General features: G+C 40.0%; 1 protein-coding gene across 3 annotated transcripts; it reads left to right on the forward strand.

The window, feature by feature from the left end:
- The first annotated feature begins 1,220 nt into the window (after positions 1–1,220).
- On the forward strand, positions 1,221–22,046 carry ildr2 (immunoglobulin-like domain containing receptor 2). 3 transcript variants are annotated; one of them, XM_080902783.1, is made up of 9 exons: positions 1,221–1,377; positions 6,142–6,471; positions 7,287–7,406; positions 13,155–13,211; positions 14,133–14,279; positions 14,401–14,565; positions 17,933–18,137; positions 18,925–19,591; positions 21,503–22,046. In XM_080902783.1, exons 1-9 carry the CDS (start codon positions 1,338–1,340, stop codon positions 21,536–21,538), a joined length of 1,767 nt encoding a protein of 588 aa, XP_080758909.1. In that variant the 5' UTR covers positions 1,221–1,337; the 3' UTR covers positions 21,539–22,046. The 3 variants fall into 3 exon arrangements, with proteins under 3 accessions (XP_080758909.1, XP_080758910.1, XP_080758911.1); XM_080902784.1 differs by having other exon boundaries at positions 17,936–18,137; XM_080902785.1 differs by lacking the exon at positions 13,155–13,211.
- The last annotated feature ends 2,660 nt before the right edge of the window (positions 22,047–24,706 follow it).

Below are 24,706 nucleotides of genomic sequence, written 5' to 3' on the forward strand. Positions count from 1 at the left end.
TATACACAGAAAACATTGATATTGTGTACCGTACTTCCTTATCGCATATGTCCGGCCCTGCCGAGTAGTTGGTTAAAAAAAAGGTTTATTTCTCAAGGCTTTGTGTGTACACATAATAGCTCATAGCTATAAAAGCTATTTTAAACCAAAGCAAAAATACTGACCAGGTCTTTCAGCTACAGCATCCTGTGATGCTGGAGATCAATGTGACTCTCTAGACCCTATTGTATTCACACATTCAAAGTTGAGTCATTTTATTGCTTCATCTGCCTTTGTTGGGCTTAAGAAACCAAGTGATTTGTATGGTGGGTCTAACGGTGTTGCCAGTGACATAATTCTCATTCTTTGGACTTTTTGTGATTATTTCTGTCCTGGATGCATTTGCATTTTGCCGTCATCTGCCATGATCAGTATTTTGATCAATAAATAAACAAATAAATTAATAAACAATATCCATATCTCCCCTCCAGAAATGTTGCAGACCACACCAGATCACACCAAACCACACCGTTTTCCTTCAGCGGCACACAAACTGAAATCAGGTGACTGTTGTGGAAGTTTGCAGGAAGAAGAAACATAAAGGTTTGATGTTTTTTTCTTTCTATCCACATAGTGTTCAGATAACTAAAGAACTTTTGAAATGGAAAAAAGACATAATGGTAACTGTAATGTAATTACTTAATTTAGTACAATAACAGTTACATTATTGCATTACTGAAAAATATAACGCGATTACAGTAATGTGATTAACATCCAATACTATGCACTAAAAGTAGTTCTTCAACTTGCTTTGGTAAATTCTGATCAACATGATTAAGCCTTTGCTTTAGGTTTGATAACTTAAGCATTGAAAAACTGTCAATCTGATGTCAAATCTGACGTTAAATAGGTGATACAAACTTGCTTTTGCAAGTACCATTGTAATGTGTATATAATCGAACTGAGATTCTCTAAGGTGAAAAGGGTTGAATATGTTTGCAAGCAGCATATTCCATTAATCTTAATTGTAGGGCACTGCATGTATTATGATTGGGGCTGAGCCACCATAAAAGTTTGAGCCTAGAATCGCCCCTGCAGACACTTCTAATCAACCTAATGCAGGAGCCAAAATTATCCTGCAACCGAGACACTTATGACATACGCTGTTTTTGTGCCGAAATTTTAGGCTGAAGTTGTCTGAGAGCGGTGCAGTGTTTGTGCTGAGCCTCACCTCCCTGAGAAGTGGTACAGTCCCGTTAGACGCAGTCCGAGTCCGGTCTGCAGCAGACGCAGTTAGCGGAAAACGACATGACCAACAAACGGTTAAACTACTCGTTAGTATAAAAACGGACAATATAATGAACGTTTACCGGCTGGCTATTTTTTTGGGAGCCTCAGGTAGGTCTTACCTTATAAAGTAAAACGTTAAAATGTGTTTTCTTTACGGCTAAAGCGCAGCAGGTTGATCCCATGTAAACTCGGTGCTTATCCCAGACCCAGGGGCTACACGGGACTCAGTAAAGGCTTCTTTTTGTTTTATTTGAGTGAATAAAGAGAAATAGATTCTCAGTTACAGCGATGGTTTGCTCCATTAACATTTATAGAGCAACCCAAGTAATTATTTTCTGGTATTTAATGCTGTTTCGATCGTATGTTGTGGTCCTAAGATGTTTTACTGATTTGTGGGTTATAGCTTTGCTATTACAGGCACTTCTTTGTGCTGTGGTGTTTTTTATAAAAGTACTTTTTTTGGAGTACAATAATAAATACTACATGTATTTTAGCTATTTTCAGGTAGATGTGCTTGAAAAAAGGCACTTCTGTTTGTTTTCGGAATCTAAAATACAAGAAAATGATGCATGTCTTTGTTATTTATATTAAGAAACTCATCTGAGTTATAGAATAACACAAGTGATCTGTTTCACTATCACTTTATTAGTCAGACCGATTAGTTATACAAAATGTAAATATAAGGCCACTATATAATTTATATATATAAGTGTGTATATTTAAGGGTACCAAAAAAACAGGAAGGCTGGAAATGTACTGATGATGGTGCATCTGTGAAGAATGCGCTCTTCACGTCACTTGTTGTGAACATTGTGAGTGTTTTGTGAAACTGCAGTGGCTATATTCATCCTTATCACTTTTTGTTGGGCTAATGAGTCAATGTGAAGGAATGTATTGCAAAGTAAAGGCAGGAAATGTGACAGCTTTGGAGAGGAAAAGTCTGACTGCTCAGGAAACGTGCTGCTTCCAAGAGCAGGGCTTTGACCTGGGAAACATTTGCGACCACATACTGTGCTCACCCCGGTTTAAACTGGCATCTAATCTTTAATTGAGGCCTTTATGTTCCTTTATGTGTTGAGGCCTTTCCACTGTATGCAGGTGGTGAGGGTGTGACTGTCTGCTGCCTCTGAAACCCAGTCATTAACCTACAGTGAGTCACGGCAGACAGTAAACATTGGTTAACAGGTGTAATCATGATGCATGTCAGCAGTTACAGCAGTCCTCACTCCTCTCACCTCAAACTCATGATATTCATGAATTCCAGTTCATGGGCTAACGGTTTGATTTAAATCTCTTGTGCTTAATTGGTTTGTTCACATCCAGCTGGAGGAAGGCCTGACACTCCCATTGGCTGGGAGTCTGCGACCTCCTCCCCCTCTCAGTTGCTCAAGTGGGACAGGAGAGGGGAAGCCCTAACAATGGACTGGTCCATGAAAAAAAGAAATACAGGGAAGACCACAGCTTTCTGTGGCAGGAATTTAGGAGCTTGGTGACCCTTCCTCCTGTTTGTGCAGTTAAAGTGTATCAGAGGAAGAAGTAAGCTGATGACGTCGACCAGCTGGCCTCAACTTAATGTTAAAAACACAAAGCTGACAAAGCTTCAGCATGCTGATTAGTCATTTAATGGAGAAGTTGACTAAGATGTAATCAGTGTCATATCCGTAACTCTTTGTTTCAGTTTATTTTTAGCTCCATGTTAGTGCATTTGGAGAAAACCAGGAAAATTTATGACTAACTAATAAATTAGTTATTAAAATTATTGTTGATTTTTTTTTCTGTTGATTTATTCATTCTGGTTTAAGCTTCTAAATTGAAAGATTTGCTGCTTATATACCAATATTTTTCTGGCTTCATGGTAGGACTGCACGATTTTGCATAAAATGAGAATCACGATTTAGAATTGAGATCACGATTCTCTTTTCCAGTATAAATATTTATTGCACTTATTAACTGCACATCAACTTCGTAACAGTTGAAACTGAACATAAAAACAATAAATAAACATAAAAACAACAAATGTCTCACGTTTTGTTGTTGCCGCAAAATGTTGTACTGCTTGAAATTCCGTCTCCACCGTTGCTCGACACTGCGTGTATAGAGCAGGTAGTGAAACAATAGAAAAATAGTTGTGGGACGGCACTGTGTAGCGTTTGTCTAGGGTGTTGATCATTTTCCTAAATCCCTTGTTTTGCACAGTGTTGATGGGAGCCATATCTTTGGTCAGGTCATAAGTGATAGCCTCCGTAATTTCTTTGTGCCTGCGGGAGTTCGACGTGTATAGGGAAGCGCTGTATAAGGTTCCCGTTATTGATGTTTGGGTGGTTGACCGGGACGGATTTTCTCCTGTCACTTTCTCGTCATCCCTGACGTGTTCTCCGTTGTTTTTTCCCTGCTAATTTTAGCATCACACAGCACAGCTTCTGTATCACGTGGTATAAGGCTCCGCCCTTGTCATTTGTTGAGCAGGAAGAGTGAGCGCTTGTTTTCATGCAGATTACATCCCGGATCAAAATGCGGTACAATCGTGGTCGTCGTCTTTTTTTTCTTTTTTTTTTAAGTATGAATCGAGATCGCGATTTTCTAATGATTAATCGTGCAGCCCTACTTCATGGTGTAGTCGTTTACACATTTACTCAACAATTGAAAGATCCCGTGACCCAAATCCCTCTGGGATTGTGTAAGGAAAGGCATCTGGTGTAAAAGAAATGTGCCAGATCAAATATGTGGCAACTCCTTATTAACAAGGCAGCAACTGAAAGCAACTACTTCTTATTCTTAATTGAATTTCTTTGAGTTTTGGATTGTTGGACATGTCAGAAAAAAAGAAAACACAGCAGCTTGACTTTATAACCCTTTTCCTGGGATTCACAGACAAAATCAATTACTCGGATAACACATCCTTTTCAAAGAATGTGGTGTAGATCCACACCCAAATGCAATGAGCTCTTTCTTTCCTCCACCTCACCAATTTTTCTGGAATTAAGCCTGGTAGTTTTTGCGTAATCCCGCTGACATACAGACAGACAAATAAAAGCCCAGCAGTGATGACATTCCTCTACCTTGGGTCTCCCTTCTGGGGGAAGAATAGTTATTCGCAGTCCTAACTGTTGCCTGGAAATAGGGAAACTTGATGTCTTTTCAGAAGAATGCTGTAGAGGTGCTCATTTGAGATAAATGTCTAAACACAGTGTGTATTCTCCTCTTACTGACCCTGGGAGATGCAGGCTGGAGGACTTGGTTTTGTTTTGATTTCCTGTCTTCTGGGACATGTTTAGAGTTGAGTTCCTGCCCCACCTAGAGCTAATATGACTACCAGAAAATCCCCATCAGACTGCTCCACCCCCCTCCTTCTATGATGACAACCCCCTGCCTCTCCCTAGATCTCCCCAGCCCCCCACGCACACTGGAATTTAACCTTCCTGACCCCAGCACCGAACAATAGCGGACCCCCACACACTTAATCTCTCCTCCTGTCTTTCTTTTGGTTTTGATATGATGATAATGACAGTTTCTCTGAAGTACAGAGTCATCATCAGTCATCTGTACAGATAAAGATGAGATGCAGCTGCTGCTCTGCTCATAAAGTTGCCACTTTCATCATTTTACTGTTTTCAAACTTTTCTTATCTAGACTCACCTGCTAGTTTATCACCTTCCGCTAGTTATGCAGTCTTTTCCTTCACCTGAAGTTTGATGACAGAGAGCAAATTATTACAGAGTCGGCTTCAGAGCATGTGAAATGGACAGGCAGCTGACGTGCAGTGTCCACAAAACACAGGTTATAAACTGAAATTCACAGTAAGATGCATTATATGTGTATTTAAAAGAGTGCTACAGGAGGCAATAAACTCATCCTCTGAAAACCTAGACAGGCTACACAGTTTAAGGATAGATAAGCTAATTCATTATTCATCATGATTCATCCATCCATCCATCTTTTTCAGCCAATTAAGGCTTACAAGAGGGTGGGACCCTATCCCAGCTCCAATGGGGCGAGGGGTGCAATTGCCAGTTTATCACAGGACTAGCACAGAGACAGACCATTTGCACTCCCACTCACATCTTCTTCATGATCTAGTATCCATGATTACAAGCAAACTAGCTTCACGTGCTGATCGTTCCAAAGACACTTCCCAAAGTTTCACTTGCATAGACCCATGCACTCCAAAATCAGCACCCTTAGCTGTACTACTTACTGAGATTGCTGCCAAAGCAGAGACTGTTCAGAGAATAATTAACTTGAGCTTGAGCTGCAATAACTGACTAGAAAGAAGTCAGTTGAGGGGGGCAGAGTGACCCCACCCCCAATAACACAAAGGTCACATTATCATTTAACACCAACAAAGCTGCAGCCTTCAAAATGACCAAGTAGTGGACAGTAAAGCTGTCTAATATAGCTCATTAAGATTTAAAGGTAAGTTTTGTTAAAGACTGTAGTTTAGCTGTAGTTAAAAAGTTAATAATAAAATCGCAACTAAGTAGTGGTGTAAAGCCTAATCAGATCTTTGACTTACTAACCAAGTAAAATTGATGCAAATCAGTTCTGACATTAAACATATTGGCTCCTCTCATTGTTGTTACATAATTTATTGATTAACAAATATGTTAAAGGTTTAATTTTGTTTAAATGGGACGGATTTTAATGCTTGTAGTGTGTTTTCAGATCTGGCGCTTATATTGGTTGGACTAAAAAATGAGTCTGTAAACTCTGTATTTCATTCTGCAGAATAGGTGGAACTGACTTGCTTAAGTTAGCATCGTGCATATTTACCATTTGCATGACTTAATAGTCAAACTGAACTGATATGTCCATTTTTAGTAGATTAACAAAAGCACCTGTGCTTTATTCTTTTTGCTTGTATGTGTCCATCAGTGTGCGTGTGTGACAGTGTGCATGTCTCAGTGCAGAAGGAAAAGCAGTATGCAATCCTCTTCCAGTCCGTGGTCCTCTCGTGTCAGTACCAGACGTCCTCCGTCCAGCTCCCGGTGGTGCAGTGGTGGTACAAGTCCTACTGTCGAGACCACATGCAGGAGTCCTTCTCCCTTTCGGAGACCCTGGGCATCAAGACCTCAGCGCTGGGACCCAAGTCCCACCTGGAGTGCTCTGACAACACCCGCACAGTTCGGGTAGTGGCATCGTCCCAGGGAGCCTCCATGACGCTGGCTGAGCACTACAAAGGCAGAGACATCAGCATCATAAACAGTAATGTCGCCACTTTTATCCTCAGTGAAATAAGGTGAAAGACTGTTTGATCGTCACACATGAGTCAGAGCTGACGGGGTTTTTTATAAATAAATCTCTTCTGCTTCAGTCCTACAAGAATGGCGGTACCACACAGAGGCCCCCGCCCTCGCGCCCATTCATATGTGGGCTTCTTATCAGGACAAAACACGTCTGCCATTTAAATGTGTCAACAACGGCCTCCTGTTGTCACAAAATCCAATAACAATAAAGGCCAAAGGAAATACATGTAGGCCGATAATGACTTTCTTTATGTTTGGCAGTATTTTTTTCATTACTGACATTAAAAACAAACAACTGACTTCGGGACCCTTAACAAATTTTCTTCACATCCAGATAGTTTGTGGTGTTTTGTTAAGAACATGACTTACATTTCCTCGCATTTCAACTGAACATATTTTTGTCAAGACATGACATTCTCCCTCCCCTTTTTCAGTATTGAGTCCAAACGTGAATTACAGATTTTGGATCTTTAGATGAATTCAGACTTTTTGATTTATAATTCTAACAAAGAGACAAGCATAACCGGGAAAATACTCTCACTTCCCACTGAACAATCAATAGCATGTCATCGATCTTAAAAGAGTTCCAGTTCATAGTCCTCAAATTTTGGGCCACAGTCTTATTGGGTGGCGTCAGTGTTAAATGATTCCGCTTGAATTTTAAAAATGCAGCATTAAAAAGTTTGCTTTGTGAACACGTTGTGCCATTTGACATATTAATATTTGTAAATATGTAGAAATATAATCTTTGTCCTTGTTTTGTAATCTGTGCAGAAGCAGACCTGCGTATTGGGGAGCTGCAGTGGGGCGACAGCGGGGTGTATTTCTGCAAAGTTGTGATCGCTGATGATCTGGAGGGGAAGAACGAGGATCAGGTGGAATTACTGGTGCTTGGTAAGCATGCGAGAAAGTTAACCTATATTTTTCTATTTGTTTGTTTGGGAGTTTTTTCCTGCGCGTTGTTGGTAAAGGTTTTAGAAGTGGTCTCTTAATTGTGCTGCATTCCCGAGTGCCCTTACTACGGTTTCCATGGAAACAGCTAAATGGTGTTTCCCTCTTTACATGCCCTCGATCCTCTGTAACGGACTCTATTCTTTAGCCGGTCGCACGCTTTAGAGAGCCGCTGTGGAGCCGTTACATCTCAGGTCAGTTACACAGTATGTCAGGAGGCTCAAAGACTGCAGGGGAGCTTCAGCTGAACAACAGCGAGCGTGTTTGTCTGTGTGGCGTTTGCTCATTGGGGAGTATCACTGGTTAATCATTATACATACCTCCCAAATCTTCACTAAACTGCCAACACTTCAGCACTAAGATCAGAGAGTCATGACTTACTGTAAATCTTGAAGTAGCATTTTCACTACGTAAGATTGTCTTTTTGTTTAACCCAGACTATAAGATGTTGAACTTGGTAATATGTATTTTCAGACCAAACAAGAGCTTGTTAACGGTCCCCCTCCAAGCATTGATGTATTCAATACAGTTAGATGAAAATATTCCCTTCATATCAGCAAAAGCTGAGCCTTTTGCCTCAATTAGCATGTACAGTGTGGGATATGTAAATTAATCCCTCCCCTTTCCTGCTGTCCCTCCCCTTCCTATCCCTTTACTTTTTCAAGCTTTACTTAGTAGTTCTCACACACAATGCCAAAATATCTGGAGGCTGCTGTTTTGGTGGAGCGTTCAAAGCCCTTTAAAAAATCCACAGTAGGTTGTGCTCATGGGACAACAGCTAAGTGCTAACTGCCAACACAAATCATTCAGATGAATTAGCGCTCACTTTTACTGCTTATAGTAACAGTAATGTTAACTTCACTCATCCTGTCTCTCTGCTCCTTTGCTCTGCATGTGTCTGTTTCACCATCACACACAAGGAGCTAAAAGGCAAACACACAGAGTGAAACATAGAGCAGATGATGGCAGTAGAAGTCGTGCACATGTAGACATGCACATGTAGATATGAGGATATTATCGAACAACTAATAATAGCATCCTTCTTTTGTTGGATAAACTTCCCAACTGTGACATCAGAGAGATTAGCCAACTCTTCCTGGTTGATAGGATTGGTTTCTTTGGTCTGTTGCCTATGAACCCTGACTGTGTGAATGAATATATCTGAAGCAACATTCCAGATACCTTGGAACTGGAATACAGGAAGTCGGGAGTGATGTCACTCCTGAGTTAGCAAGTTCCAGAAAAAGCCAGGGAAAACAGGATTGTTAGCTCAGGGTTGATGGGACTGCTCCGACTTTCTGAGGTGAGGAGGTGTTCCAGATTCAAATTCCGACTGGTAACTTTGGAATTCCAACTTCTGACTTATACAGGAACACAGCATACTGCTTCGATGTTGCTGTTGCGCTGCACTTCCAGGATCAAAAAGTCTACTTGGTTGTTTGTTTTGCTTGTGATATGAAATAAATACGACTAAAACACTTAAAAAAATAACTGATGGTGTGATCTGTTAGTTACTTTTCTCCCTTTATGTTAGGCCAGCCTGATGCTTATGAAGTCTGCTTATTCATGTAGCCCTCTTTAGTTTAGCACTAATCTGATTACAGTCTTCTCCCAGGAGAGAAGAAGGGGCTTAAACGTGTGAGAATAACAAGACTCATTTGGCTTTAGTGCTGAACTTCTTAGCTTGTGCATGTTGTAATTTTGAAGTTAGAATTAGAAAGTGTGTAAAACTTTTTCTGTGCCAAACTGGTTGTTTTTAAAAGTTTCTGGTACTTATATTCAACTTTCTTCACCAGCGTTACTACAAAACTGCTGCTTGGCTCTAACTCCATATTTAGGCTACAGTTCAAATATGAAAGCACATGATCAAAAAAACATTCTTTGCGTGTTCTTTTGCTCACCAGCACCTTGAACGCTGATAACATTTACTCAGTTCTCTTTCACACTCACTCCCCTTCCCTCCCTTTTGCCTTGCAAAATCTTCTCATGCACTCCTCCATTTCCAGTGTTGGGAAGGTTACTTTTAAAATGTATTCCATTACAGAATACAGAATACATGCCCCAAAATGTATTCTGTAACGTATTCCGTTACGTTACTCAATGACAGTAACGTATTCTGAATACTTTGGATTGCTTAATATATTATCATGCTTTTTACAACAACGTGAATGTACTATTGCTGTGTGATTTATTACTATTACTGAAGGTCCGCGACTCCGAACTGTAGTAAAGGGACCTCTGACTAATACGGCGGGGTCCCTGTCGGCTCGTAGCCGAAAAATAGCTTTACTTTGTTGTGTGGGTCAACTTTCTTGCGAGAGACAGAGAGAGGCGTTGAAAGACTGCTCCAACGGAACTTATTGTTTTCGGAGGAAAACACGAACACGGTGTACAGTCGAGTCTTAATAGCTTACTTACAACTGGGCTCGTCAGGCACTCTTCTTGGCTGCAGTGGTTATTATTATATTTACATGCTTCCAGCTCCCGTTTTTCCTCGATGACAACTCGTACCTTTCCACTCCCCTTTTTCTCCCTCCTTGCGCTCACAGACCCATAACGTGTATGGCAGTGCATTCTCCCTGCAACACGGACTACACTGCCCATGATGCTACATTCTTGTAGCATTCTGCCTGTTAGCTTAGCACAACAACAACGAAAATGCGCTCTCTCACCCAAGAAACACACAGTCGCAGAGAGAGAGAGAGCGTGTCTCCCTGTAACCATGGCAACCGTAACGCTGCCGCCTGGAACAAAAGAACGTAGCTGTCAAACAAAACCCAAACAGTCCTGACCCGCGACAATATGAAACAGGAAAGTACTGCAGTGTAATCCATTTATTTCAACAAAGTAACTGTATTCTGAATACCACCCTTTTAAACGGTAACTGTAACGGAATACAGTTACTCATATTTTGTATTTTAAATACGTAACGGCGGTACATGTATTCCGTTACTCCCCAACACTGTCCATTTCTTACTCGTCGACCTCCCCTCCCTCTCGGAGCTGCACAGCTCCTCAGCTCTCTCAGGTTACGGATGGTATGCAGTCAAGTGAGGCAGGGCCAAGGTAGCAAGGCTGTTTTTTTCCCCACTCCTTAATAAGCGCTTACTCAGCACACTCTGCAGCCTCAGTACCAGGGGTTGTTTAGTCTACCAGTGTTGCCATGTCAGACAGTAACCAGTCTTTACTGTAATCAGGGTTTTCAGACCTCATAATAAGCACATTAAAAACATCCGTAGCTGACTCCTGCACACCTGTTGCTGATCCCTTTCTGTATTCAGCGAGTAATTTCCTTGAATTTTTGTTCTGATTTTGACCTTTATGTCATACATATTGAGCACAACAGGCACATTGTTTCACAGCAGCGCGACTTGCATGACCTTGTTTTGACGAGCTTGCGCGGTAAATTGTTGTCCTGGTGCCATCAGTGTCCCAGTTTCCAAACCTCCCTGTCTGTTGCCTCTCACGTCTCAGTTGCTTGCATGTGTTTGGGTGTCTGCATGCATGTAAAATGATTAACAGCATTCAGTTAACAGTGTGCAGTTTTAATGTTAATGCTGAGACACGTCGACTGTGCATGGCATCAAAGAAAAAGGCTTTAATAGTTTTTTTAAGTTTTACTTTATTTTATTTAGCTTTTTTGTGTGTTTAGTTCCCTCTGTGTTTCCCTATCTGTTGTCTTGATGCATGCTCAATCATCCAGGTAAGTAAATCCCAAAAGGTTGATTCTGTTCATCTGGACGTAGCGTTTTCAGTGGGAGAAACGTTTCCTCACTCATCCAAGTGACTTCTTCCGTCTCAGCTGACTTCAGGTTTCCCCAACCTTATAAACAGTACATTTGCACAATAACTGGGCCTTGTTTCAGTTATTGTGCAAATTTACTGTTATTGTGCAGATGAAGAGAATCAACCTTTTGGGATCCCTATCTGTTGCTCCCTCTGTCTCATCTTTCTGGTTAGTGCCTTTGCCCTCCTGTGCTCCCTTTCATCTGACATCTTGTTAGTGTTAGTTTTTGTGTTGCAGTGTAATTGTCTCTTGTGTTTTTTCCTGATTTCTTTGAAGGTTGGTTTTCTTTCATGTCAGGTTTTACTGGCTCCTTTGTGATTATCCTGATTGTCTTTACCCCTGTCTTGTTCCAATCAGCCCCCAGTGTATAAATAGTCCTGTCTTCCTTTGTATTTGCTATAATCACCTTTTAGACTCTGTGTTGGTGTTTGGGAGTTTCTCTTAGCTTAGCCTCCTTGTGGCCCTTTCTATTTTGTGTTTCCTTTAGTCTCAGTTCAACTATACCTATTAATTTGCCAGCAGCTAATAAAGGCTTGCTTTTTGTTAGTCTACCTCTTGCTGTCTGGCACGTGGGTCATATTGTAGTTCAAGAGATCAGAGAGGGATCTCTGGGAACAATGAATTTTATGTTATTATTAGGGGTGCAACGATACACAAAATTCACGGTTCAGTTCGTTTCGATACTTTGGTGTCACGGTTCGATATTTTTTCGATACAAAAAAAATTTTCATGTCAAGTTATTAAAATTATAAATATTTCTTTTAACTCAAAAGTACAGTTTTTAAATTAAATGTTGCTGAAACAACAAAATAACAAAAAAAAATGTATCTGATGGAGAAATCGCTCATATGTGGAAACGAGAGTTTATTACAGATATATGGCTCTTTCCAAAATAAAAGCTATTTTGTCGACAGCAATAAAAGTAGCGATTGCCCTCTCTATCTCTTTCATGTTCTAACAGCTGTCTAATTGAGTCGGGTAAGGTTTGCAGCATGCGTGCTTGTTGTTGTTTTTGTCTGCTTCCACTTGTCTTTGCACTAGCGTGATGTCGGCGTAAATGTGCAGTCATATTCGTTGTGTTCCCACCAATTTAATTGAGCATTGCGTGGCACATCCGACATACTGTTGTACTTTTGTCCACGATGTGCTTAAGTAGGGTCATTCTTCACATGAAAACCAAAATAGTTCCAAACTCCAGATCTGAATGACGGTGGAGGAGGTTCAATTTCGGGTAATAATAATAATAACGGATTGGATTTATATAGCGCTTTTCAAGGCACCCAAAGCGCTTTACAATACCACTATTCATTCACTCTCACATTCATACAGTAGAGTTGAGGCAGTTGCCATGCTAACTTGAGTGAATGCATATGGGTGGCGCTCAGTGGATCTGCGCTTGAACGCAGATCCACTGAGCCCTCAACACAGACGGCATCGTCAGAAGAAAAGTTGACCAAATAAATTTAAAATTTTGTATCGTTCAATACATATGCGTACCGAAAGCACTGTATCGAACGGTTCAATACAGATACATGTATTGTTGCACCCCTAGTTATTATCTATATAAAACATCCTGGTGGTACAAATGGGAAGTAAATGGACCTCCAGATCAAAAAGGGTCAAACTTTTGGGATGTGAACATGTGAACCACATGTCACGGGAGTCCATCTAATAGAGATTTCAGTTTGTCACAGACAGCATGGTCAACAACAAACGTCTTCATTGATAAGTTTGATATTTTCTAGATGCAGACCCATTTTTTCATACTTAAACTTTCATTCCCCAAATAGTGCATGACCATTAATCATCTGCCTTCTGCCAAATTTGCTAATTTGCCTGACCTTTTGACTCCCGCTTCCCGCTTCCTCTGCCGGCCTTCACCTGTCCTCTCCCTCTCTCTGCAGGCAGGACAGGTGAGCAGCAAGATCTACTCCCTGAGTTTGATTTGGAGATTATGCCAGGTACGGTCCCTACGCTGCATGTCTGTCTCTCTGCCTGGCATTTTCCAGCTTTTCTATTGCCTCCTGATGTTTCTAATTCCAACTGACCAGATAAAACTCTCTTTGACTAACAAATGTACATTCACTTGTTAGAAATTTGACTGAATAAACATGACAGCCTTGTAGCTGGAGCTTCTACGCCCGATATGAACACAGTTAGTGAAGCTACATGAAGCCAAATTCACAGAGTTGTAGTTGTTATTGTTTACCTCCAGTTATGATTTCAAATTTCACAGGGGAAATGTGTTGTTAGTGAGTGGATTTTGACTCTTGGCACACCCTGAGGAAGTCTGTTGTTATGGTTTGGATGGTTCAAAGATGTGAGAACGGATAAAAGTAACTCTGATTTCCTTTGATATCCCCTAAAGTTTCCTGTTTGTAGGGGTCTGTTGTCCGGGTACATCAGTGGAGGAGAGCGCCAAACATCAGCTTTTTTTAATAGAAAAAACAGAGACTGGGTTTATTTTTTTGTCCAAAATCTTTGTCAGTTATAACATTTCAGCAATTCAAATGCTGAGATCTGAAATAAACAAAGACATTTCAAAAAAGACTGTGAACTTCGGAGAACAATTTTCAGCCCTTTGGCTGAATTTCTTCACTCAGCTTCATTTTTTTTCTTTAACGTAACGTTAGTGATATTGAGCTTTTGTCACAAACTGCACAAATCCTTTTGAGTTTGGCCCAGTCTGACTTATTTTAATGGTTGTGGCCATATTTCAGTTGCATCTAGTTACCACTAGATATGACTGTTATGTGAAAATCTTGGTTTTGCTGACCTCCACTGGTTGAACTTCTCACTTTGGTGTAGTGATGTTAAATCACTGTTCAGAGTGTTTAATCATTGACTGTTACCTTTTTTTTTTTTGTATGTATGTAAATCAGAATGGGCGTTTGTGGGATCTGTAGTCCTGGGCAGCATCTTGCTCCTGCTGTTGTTGGGGATCTGCTGGTGCCAGTGCTGTCCTCACTCCTGCTGCTGCTACGTCCGCTGCTGCTGCTGCCCTGACACCTGCTGCTGCCCACGACACCGTGAGTAACACAAACAACCCAATGACTGTCCTGCATCCTCTTTAAAAAAAATGAATGTCCTTTTTTTAATTGAATATCCCCATTCTTTAACATCAACAATGAAAGTGTGTTGTTTATGCAGTGTATGAAGCGGGGAAGATGGCAAAGAGCAGACAGCCTGCTGCTCAGGTCCCTGTGTATCCCTATTACATTCCTGGTATACCTACTGTGGTCCCTGTGGCCTCTTCCTCTTACACGGACACAAAGATCAACTCGATCCCCTCAGTGGAGAATAACCTGTCTGGAGGTGAGTAGTAGAGGAAGAATTCAAATGGTTCCTGAAAGATGAGAATTATTTTGTAATTTTACAGGTAAAATTTCAAAATAAGTTATAGGCCGCCTGTATGCAAAATATATTTAATATTTGCATATGGTAGTTACGTGTTGTTTATTGTGCTCATAGTTTATTGATGGAAATTCTAATTTCACCTTTGTGATTTGTAATAAAATAATCAAAATTATTAAAACCCCAAAACCGATTAAATACTTTGTCAAATCTTACTGCTATTATTATTATTATTATTATTATTATTATTATTATTATTATTATTCAAAAAATAGATGAAAATGAACAACTTAACTGATTTCTTTGGAAATGACTTCTTTGCTGGTACTGTTGGAGGATGGGGTCAAAATGACTGGGATCAGCGGTTCTAGTGTTGAAAGTTCAATAACTGTTTTTAACGCTTTTGGAGAGGCAAAAACAATATTGATGAGCTCAGTATTCACTCTTCTTTATCACTGCTTTTGAGCTCTAAAACCTTCTCTGAGAACTATTTGAACAAGTGGTGTAATTAACGTTATTTATAGTCTTACATAGAAACGTCAGTGACAGCTGCCTTTTTCTCTTCATCAAACACTGACACGACTAACCTTCATTTCATCCATCATCCTTGTCTCTACAGTGAAAAGTCTGAATGTCTGAAATGTCTGAAGAAATGTTCTTCTCTTTTTCCTTTTTTTGAATTTAATCCGTTATTAACACGTAAGGTTGTTTTGTCTCGTATACTTTGCACACTCAAGAGTGTTTGTGTGCGTCCTTGCATGGTTTTGTTTTTCTCAATCTATCTATAGGTGTGTGTGTGTGTGTGTGTGTGTGTGTTGACATTCACAGTGCGCAGTGGTTACCAGCTCAAAGCCAGTCCAGCCCAGGACTCAATAAAAGTTCTGTACTACATAGAGAAGGAGCTGGCTCAGTTTCCGCGCAGCAAGATGGCAGCATTCAAATGTAAGCCTGCACAGATTAGGCTAGTTTCTTTAATCTGTGTGGCAGTGTGTGCGTTTATATGTATGTATGTGCTTTATGTGCATGGTTTGTGGGAATTAAATCTTACTAGTTGCCGTCTAATCCTTTCATATTTGAAAAAAACAACATCTGTCCCTTTTTTCTCATTCACAAATTGCAAGGTTAACTTGTGGAGTCATGCTTTTTCATGAGTTTGAAAACACACAGTCATGTGAAAATATGTGAAGCACATCTTCTTTTCTCAGCTTTGTCAAGTCAGAGTTGTCTGTGTCTCTTTTTCTACCTTGCTAAATCACCATGGTAACGTATACTGAACATATAGTCTGGTTAGAACCAGGTTATGTTCAGAGTTTTGGCTTAAAATTGTCATTTTAACGGATTCTTTTATTTTGCTGCATGGTTCAAGTGGAATAAAGACTCTTCTGGGGAAATATGTAATTTGTTAAGCCGTACTTAACAGATGAGTTGAGTAGTCATTATTATCTGATAATGTCTCTGTCTGGAGTAAGTGACACTCACAGGGATTGTTTTGTGTAGGAGTGAGTTTTATGATCTGTGAAACGCCCCTTTTTATGGGAGTGCACACAGAGGCATTACAGAGAAATCCACCATCATGATACCTGTTATCTCCAACGTGGGATTTAGGTTTTGTCGACTCAGCTAAAGCCAAAAAAAAAAAAAAAAAGCCTGTCTGTGTAGAATTTCCTTTGTAATATTCCCATCATTGTCACTGCAACCAAGTGAAAAATCACCACCTCTCCACCAGAGTGCTTCACAGCTGCTATGAGGTGTTTGTGCTGATATATGTTGATTTGCTTTTCTCCAAACGTGACGCTTTAAAGCCAGACAACTCCGCTTTGGTTCCATCTGTCATAAAGGCTGTATGAGGCAGGCAGGATTGAAAAGCCAAAATGCAGACTCTCAAGCAGGACTGAGCTCAAAACTCAGCTCTATTGCTGGAAATACAAAGGACATGAAACCAAACTGGGAGAAACTAGAAACTAAACTGACAGGCAGAACACACAGCATTAAGGGAGATCACAACACTGGACAGAGGGAGACACAGACAATATATACACACAAGAGGGAATCAGGGCGAAGAGGAAACACCTGGGGAACACAGCTGGACCTAATCTAATTGACGAGACAGGGGACAAAACATGTTGCAGACAATACTGGAGACTATCAAAGTAAAACAGGAAGTACGAGAAACACACACTATGATGCAGACTGACTAGGTACAGGGAACAGAGGGAGCGAGACACACATTGAGCGAGGGAGACGTAAACACAAATGACACAAACAGACTCACACGCAAGACACAGCGATGAGACAAACACGCAAGATGAGTTTCAAAGATAAGAAACCAAAACCTGGAAATACAAGTAAACATAAACATAAATGAATAAAACTCAAGACTAAATCTGTATAAACTTGAACTTAAATCATCATTATAAAGGAAAGAATAAAAAAAGGCTGGGTAAAGTCCCAGTACCATGGCATCATGTGTACAAAGAACATTGTTCTAAAAGTCTAGAGGTTTATTTAGAAGCAATTTTCCAAACCTTTCCACAAGAATATTGCTTTTAGAGAGAAGATGCTTGTACCTGGCAGCCCTTCCAAGCATGTCACACTTGTTCAGTCTGTTTCTAATTCTACAGTCTGGACTTCCAACGTTTAACATGCTGACTGGGGCCTGTAGAGCGAGAGGGTCTGAGCAGTGTGAAATTAGGGTGAATTTGCTGGAAAGGCCACTTGGGAAGATTAAATTTGTAAATAATCTTTCTCACGGTGGAACGATGCACTGTTAATGACTACGGAGGCAGTAAGGGTGTACATATTTTTCTCACAAACTGCTCTGCTTTATGGGTTAGTTTTTTGCTAAATAAATAACAATACAGTGTAATATGTCACGTGTTGTTGTTCATCTGAGGTAATTTTAGAACCTGAGAAGGACCAGATTAGTTTTTTTTACATTGTCCTGAAATTTATAACCTTAATAATCTAAAGGTGTAGATTATTTTTCACAATTGTACAAAATAGATCAGCTGAATCCCACATAGAGGCTGGAAATATGAGCACATGTATGGAGCATTAATGGCATCACTGTGGAATGTCTGGGATACACTGCAGTTCCTGTGTTCATAATAATAATAATAGTAATAACAAAGACAGATCGTGCATTTGTCATATTAATGTTAATTAATTTGTTCCCTAATGATTCTTTTTTTAATTAGAAAAATAAAAAACATCGTCTGATCCTATTCTTCCTTGAATGCATTCATACCTTTATACCACCCGCTGTTCATTCAAAATGACTTTATTAGTATAAACAGCAAATATCATGTTAGTGATGTGTCTGTCCCAGCAGCCAGGAGCATATCAGAGCTCAGCTCGCTTCATGATGGAGGGACTACAGACTTCAGAAACACCTTTCAGGCGGTCCAGATGAAAGCACTTCCACCTATCGCAGACCTCGATGACCTGTCGGTGCGGAGAGCAGCTCCACCTACACAAAGCCGAAGACTCAGACAAGACAGAATTAACCACTCAGATGATGAACTGGACCGCAGGTAAGGTGGAGAGATGCTTCCCTCTGAAGAGTTTCTATCAGGTTGTTGTGTTTACTGTTTAATGCCAGAAAACATTTGACAGTAGATGTGTCACGGTGACGTCTTTATGTTGCTTGAAGCAAAGTGAATCCAAAGATATTCATAGGCAAAACACAATAACACCATAAAAAATGGCTGAAATACTTTTTTGTCAACCACAAATTATTGCTAAGGAATGTAATTTTGCCAGTAGAAACAATAAATTATAATTGATCCACTATTCAATGTACTTCACTGCATCACCTGCAGCAAACGTGGCTGCACGTTTTTTCCCCCTTTGTAAGTAAAAGCAGTCCAAATGTAAACCTCCTGAAAGTGACGTGTTACTCTACGACTATTTTCTCTCACCAAAACTGTTCATGAATAGAACGTTAATACAGGTAATTACCATTTTAAAAAATTGTTGAAAGAGCTGTTAAAAAGCAAAATTAAACCAGGATGTAAACATTGTCTGCAGTAATGGCTTTTAGTGTAGTGGTTTACACTTTTGCCCAACAAATGAAAGATCCCTGGTTTGATCCTGGGAGGAGACACAAATTCCTCTGTCAAACGTGCAGAGCATCCCGCTGTAGTGACCCATTGAGAATAAGGGATCAGCTAAAAGTAGCTAACATGGGAGTCTACAAGGGTTTTCTAAATTGGCTTCATTTGTCAGCCCTGGAGGTTGCTGCTTGGTGAGATAAATGTTTTCTCCAGTTTTGTTTGTTCTGTTATTAACATGTATAGCGTGGGCTGCTTCTCGCTGTAGGTGGAACTGCCGATCGGAGAACCTGCAGAGAAAGACGTTGGGCAGAAGAGGGCGCACGGGCTCTCTGGATGAGCTGGAGGAATTCGCTCGGTCTTATAGCGCACATGGACGTCGGGGTGCGCCATCAGACCGGCCTTATGAGCGGGATTACAGCCCTCCCAGGCGCTCCTATAGAAATGAACATGATGGCTGGGGGCGCCGCAGCCCGTCACCAGTACTGCAAAAGAGAAGGGACACGTGGGACAGTGATCGCCCGTCTCGACTGCCCCAAAGCAGAGCCTATGATGACACCTTGCTCAACAGCATGCTTGAGAGTAAAACGAGGGGCCGGGGAAGGGACAGAGGTGCTGGGAGGATGGACGAGGACAGTGACACTCCCTCTAAAGGCAGCTCCAGAGGAAAGGGCAGCGATAGTTATTACAGCCGTTCACCTAGCAACCGCCCAGAAGATGAGGACTCTTTGCCTCCGTACTCTGAGCTCGAGGCTGAGAGATACCGCAGGGCTGACCAAACTACAGAGCGGTACCGCACAGCAGAACCTCCCAGATCAGAGAGGTACAGGACCACAGAGGCAGCCATGAAGCCCTTCTCTTACACCCGCCCCAACCAGGGAATGTCCCACACACTGCAAGGGGGCAGAGAGGAGAGAGAAAGGAGCAGAAATCTGGTGAGTTACTTATAGCAGGAACAAGGACTTCCTCTTCTGTTCTTCAGGAAAAAGAGCCTTGAAATCCTGTAAACTGTTGCAGGACAAATCTGGTGATATCCTATTTTCGTCTTACTGTCAGCAAATACTGTAAAAAGCATAAAACCAGCAATGTGTCAGTCTAGAAACAACTGTCTGTGTAATCAAGTCATGAATTATTCCTTTCTGTCAATTAATGTCCTCAAAAGGTTTATGTAGTTTAAAAACTATCGTTCATCCTGACTTAATCCCACATTCATCATCATGATGCTATGAAAAAAAATAGTAAGTAAAAATGTTTCCAGGTGAACTTTATATATCGATATAATTGGAGTCGAGTTGGGACCTATTGTTTGTTTCCAGGTTATTCCGTACTGAAACGGATTCATGGACAAACCCCCAATTAATTAGCAGTAGCTTTGTAGTAGCCCACAGCTCTGCAATCAGGTCAATGTTTTATTGTTTTTCAGATCACTCTTATTATTTTATAGTCCACACACATACTGTTATATGTTCAGTACTAAAGCAGTAGAGTTAGCACACTTTCTTTCATAGTAAGTGGAGCAGTTATGAAACAGACAACCAAGTATATCCCTACAAGACTTGGTGGAGACCAAAACTGAGCTAAAAGGGAGCAACTCACTTGCTTTTATCACATGGTTGGAAACAACTGTCCGGTTGACCTATTATGTAACTTCAAGGCTGACTGCTGTATAAATAAGCATTCAGCTGTTTATCTCTTATATAAATTTAAAAACAATATTCCACTATACACTTCTGAAGCACCCATCAAAAGATGTGCAAAGTGGCCATAAAAAGATGGACATGGTCAGCAACAATACACAGTCAGGTAGACTGTAGCATTTAAATAATGCTCTTCAAGTGTGCCAAGAAAACTTTCCCCACACCACTGCACCATCACCATGTCCTGAACTGTTGATATAAACCAGGATAGATCTGTCTTTTTATGTTTACAACAAATTCCATCTCTGCCATCTGAATGTCGCATCAGAAATGAAGATTCATCATTCAAGACAACGTTTTCTCCGTCCAATTTTAGTGAGCACGTGTGACTTGTAGCCTCAGTTTCCTGTTCTTAGCTGACAAGAGTGGCTGTTGCAGTTGATCTGCTTCAAGGTTCAACGTGTAGTGTTTTCAGAAAGGCTCTTCTGCATACCTTGGTTGTAACCAAACATTATATGAGTTACTGTTACCTTCCTATTAGGTTAAAGCAAGAAACACTATCACGCAATGTTTAAAGTCATTTAAATCAGTGAGTTGCTTCCCTGTGATTATATATTTGTGTTAACAAGCTTTTGAGCTGGTTTATAAAACAAAATAGCCGATAAATGTTATAAGCTATGCTTTCCCAAAATCTGCTAAAGCTGGTTTCAACGTTTACAGAAGCACTGTGTGCGTAAACTAACACTGCTGGTTTGAGCTTTACATGAGATTTGTTGACAGTAAGAAATATAGAGAAAAAAACATCTGCCTTGTCCTTTAATATCTTTTATATATCTTTAATAATGTCTCTCAGTGTTATGTACATAATATGTATTGTGGATTTTAGATTTGTGGTGTCAACACTAAATCATTTTGTGTTGTTTCTACACGACTTTATGTAGCAGTGGCTTTTCTAACCTAATTTTTGATAATGAATGAAAGCGCATTATTCCTCTATAACACAGCCTAGCATGCAACCATTACACACAGGCTTTCTGGCTTTCTAAATATCCCAAAGTCTTTCTTCCTCTATGAGCAAGGTGGCAACCACTGCAGTATTGCATGATTTCTGTGCATGGTTACAAAGCTCTGTCCCCAGGCTGTGCTAACCCTGCATGAGCATGAAAGTGAAGTTCCTAATATGTTGCTCTTGGTATGTTTCCCTAACAGAGCACTGCACTGAGCAGGGACTCACTCATAGTGTGACAGGGTCTCCAGCCTGGACCCAGCACAGCGCTGCCAGCCTGTGCATTAAAACTGTCCTGCAGCTGCGCAGGAGATGCTAACTGTTACAGCTCCAACCACAGCAAGTCAGGCTCATCTCACTGAAATAACATCACTGAAAAACGTCAGTAATGAATCCTGAGGAAAAAGTGGATTTAATATTTGTGTTTTTGTACATGCATATCATATTTTGTTTGTTTGTTTGTTTTTTAATTTGTCTTACTTTGTATTTCAATGATGTAACTGGACTCACACTGGTGCCAAGGACAGATTTTGTATTTTATTTTTTTGTTATTCAAAAATTTTAGAACAGCAACCAAGCAGCCTTCAGCCTCCATACTTCTCTACTACTCTGCAGCTCAGGTTCACTTTGTATTTTTGCCTTTGCCTGTTGTTACCTGTGTTCCTGGAAATACTGTGCCTTGAATTTGTACTACAGATTGCAATTGCACTGCTTAATAACTTTTTAAATAAAGAAAACTTTGCTATAGTCTCCTCTTTCTTTTGGTTAGTCAGTTTAGTCTTTGCTCTGTAAAATATCGGAGAATACTGAAAAAAACACTCCCAACCCAAAATGGCGAAGTCTTCAGAAACACAACAGGTATGTCTGATCATTTTAAAGGGAAACTGCTGTTTGTAATACTGACATCAGATTTTTGGCGCATCCTGTTGAACTTTGACTCATTTAAACCGGTCAAAGGATTGGAGTTGGGGTTGGTTTATTTACATAATGAATAACTTGTCTTTATATATTGCTAGGAAAAATGGGAAACAGGAGCAGTGATTTAATGAAATGTGCAAACATAAATGACAAAACAGAGTATGTACAATTCTTATAATCTCCAAAGTCAACAACGTTTTTCTTCACCACAGCCTGAACTCTCTTAGACAAACTTTCTTTTCATTTCTTTAAGCAGTCGTCAGCAATCGTTCTCCAGGCTTCTCGAAGGACATCTAAAGCTTCTTCTTCTTTGGCTGTCTTTTATTCTGTTCTCTGTCAAGGTGATCCCACACTGCTTCAGTAATGTTGAGGTTCGATTTCTGAGGATGCCAATCCATGACTGATAGTGTTTTTCTATTGAGGTATGCTTTTACTGCATTTGCGGCGTGTTTGAGATCATTGTCATGCTGAAAAATTAAGCCAGATGTTCTCCAGATGGTTCTGTACAGTGAGACAAACTCAAACAGATGGTTGATTTCTATCATTTTTGTCAAGATCCACAGCACTGGCATGTTATCAGTCCAGCCCAAACGATGACAGAGTTTCAATCTGTATTTTACAGCTGGGTGTAAAAACTCACTATTGCACCTCTCTCCTGACCTATCAGTTGATTTGAACCAGCATTGTTTGATTTATCACTTCATAAGACCTGTTGCCACTGATTTTCAGTCCAGTTGTTGCCCAGCCCATTTCCCTTCCTTTAAGGTGGCTTCTAGACAGCCACCCTTTGACTGGGACTGTTTCTGTTGAGGCTTCAATAAAAAGTAGACTCGAGGTCCAGATTTGCAAATGAGTTCCCATGTCAGGTCTTTCCTATTTCTTAAGGGTATGACTTTCAGATGCTGTTTATCTCTTTTATATACTTTTCAGGTCTGGTAATTATTTGTCTGTTTGACATTTTTCATAGATTTAACTAAAGAAATGGAAAGAAATTATGTGTTTTGCTTAGTTTTCTGTTATGTTTAGACAAAATTGGCTTATTCTTGATTCCAGTCACTTTTTTATTCTTAAAAATTACTAGAATGCTCCTTGAAGGAGGGTGGCTCCAGACTTTTTTACAGTACTAGTTACGCTAAAAAGTAGATGAGATTATGCCAATTCACCAACAAAACAGAAAGTACTCCAGCCTGACAGAAAATTGCATTCAACACTAATGTATCATCACTCAGCATGTGTATATCTGATCCCTAAATTATTCATTCATTGTTAACCTTCGCATATAAAAATTAAGTTGATATGTTTTCTTACACATATATTTTCACTCACGTCACAGTTTTCTGATTTTAATTGATATTTGCATTTTATTGCTCTTTCAGGCATATTTATGTGGTTTTAAACCTGCAGTCAATGAATCTAAAGCATTTAATCAGGCATGTGTCTGGCATGTGCAGCCAGTGTTTAATAAATTCAGATTTAATACATGTAAAGTGGTGCTACACGAGAGCCTGGAAACTGATTTGTTTTGAATGAGCTGTTTTCCATAGTGCTGAAAGAATTTTTTCACTTTCACTTGAGAATCACACTTCACCTCCAGACAGACAGACAGACAGATAAAGTCATTATTTGTATTATAATAATAATACATTGTATCACTGGATCATCATTATAAGAAGATAAAAAGTACAAAGTAGCACAACGTAGAAATACCCTCTTATATTAAGTATTGTATTTGAGTAAATGCACTTTATATCATCATGTAAGCAGTGTCACTTATTATAATGTAAATTTCTATTGTCACCACAGAATTTGATCTTTGAGTGCTCATTGAGTCTGATAATGCATGTGTACCTTGGATGAAGCCTGTGTTTTTCTTATCAGAGCTTATTAAATATACAGAGCTGAGTAAACACTGACAACATTCAGTATAAAAATACACACAGTGGTGCTCATATGAGGCATGTGTTGGACTAATATAAACAGTTTCAGGGTTTGTGTGTCTTTCTGCTCCTTTTCCTTTGTGTAAAGTTATTTTGTGTTGTGTAGAATGATTTTGCTTGTTTGTGGATGTGTTTTGTCTCTATTTTTTTGTCATTCTCACTGTGAGTATTTCTTTACGTTAGAACAAAATGAAAGAAAAAAAAGTGCAGACAAAACCATAACTGGATAACATTTGGTAATGTAATATAACACGGGTTTTGTATACACTGGAGACTCACAAAGACAAAGGTACTTCATGTCCTCAGCAGGTACTGATAAAGAAGGAATTGAAAAATTAGCATGTAGTGAGCTTCAGAGTGAAGCCAGGAACATTTTTAAAGCTCTTTATTCATGAAGCTTTGTTTTTCACTGAATTTCAAGCACACTTGAATGAGCTGAGCTCAGCACTTGAGTCCACCTCAGGCACGCTTGTCTTCTGTTTTTACCATGAAGTCTGCAGTGGTGTACATCCTCAAAAGGAAAAGTAAACATCATTCAAAGAGCTCAAATGC

The sequence above is a fragment of the Rhamphochromis sp. 'chilingali' genome, assembly GCF_963969265.1.
Source record: "Rhamphochromis sp. 'chilingali' genome assembly, chromosome: 14".
NCBI classification, from domain to species: Eukaryota; Metazoa; Chordata; class Actinopteri; order Cichliformes; family Cichlidae; genus Rhamphochromis; species Rhamphochromis sp. 'chilingali'.

What these genes read in the sequence shown, in the direction of transcription:
- ildr2 (XM_080902783.1), top strand. Translation starts at nt 1,338, where the DNA reads ATGAACGTTTACCGGCTGGCTATTTTTTTGGGAGCCTCAG. An exon ending in AGACATCAGCATCATAAACA is followed by an intron (nt 6,472 to 7,286) that starts GTAATGTCGCCA and finishes TAATCTGTGCAG; the next exon opens with AAGCAGACCTGCGTATTGGG. An exon ending in GAGAAAGGAGCAGAAATCTG is followed by an intron (nt 19,592 to 21,502) that starts GTGAGTTACTTA and finishes TTTCCCTAACAG; the next exon opens with AGCACTGCACTGAGCAGGGA.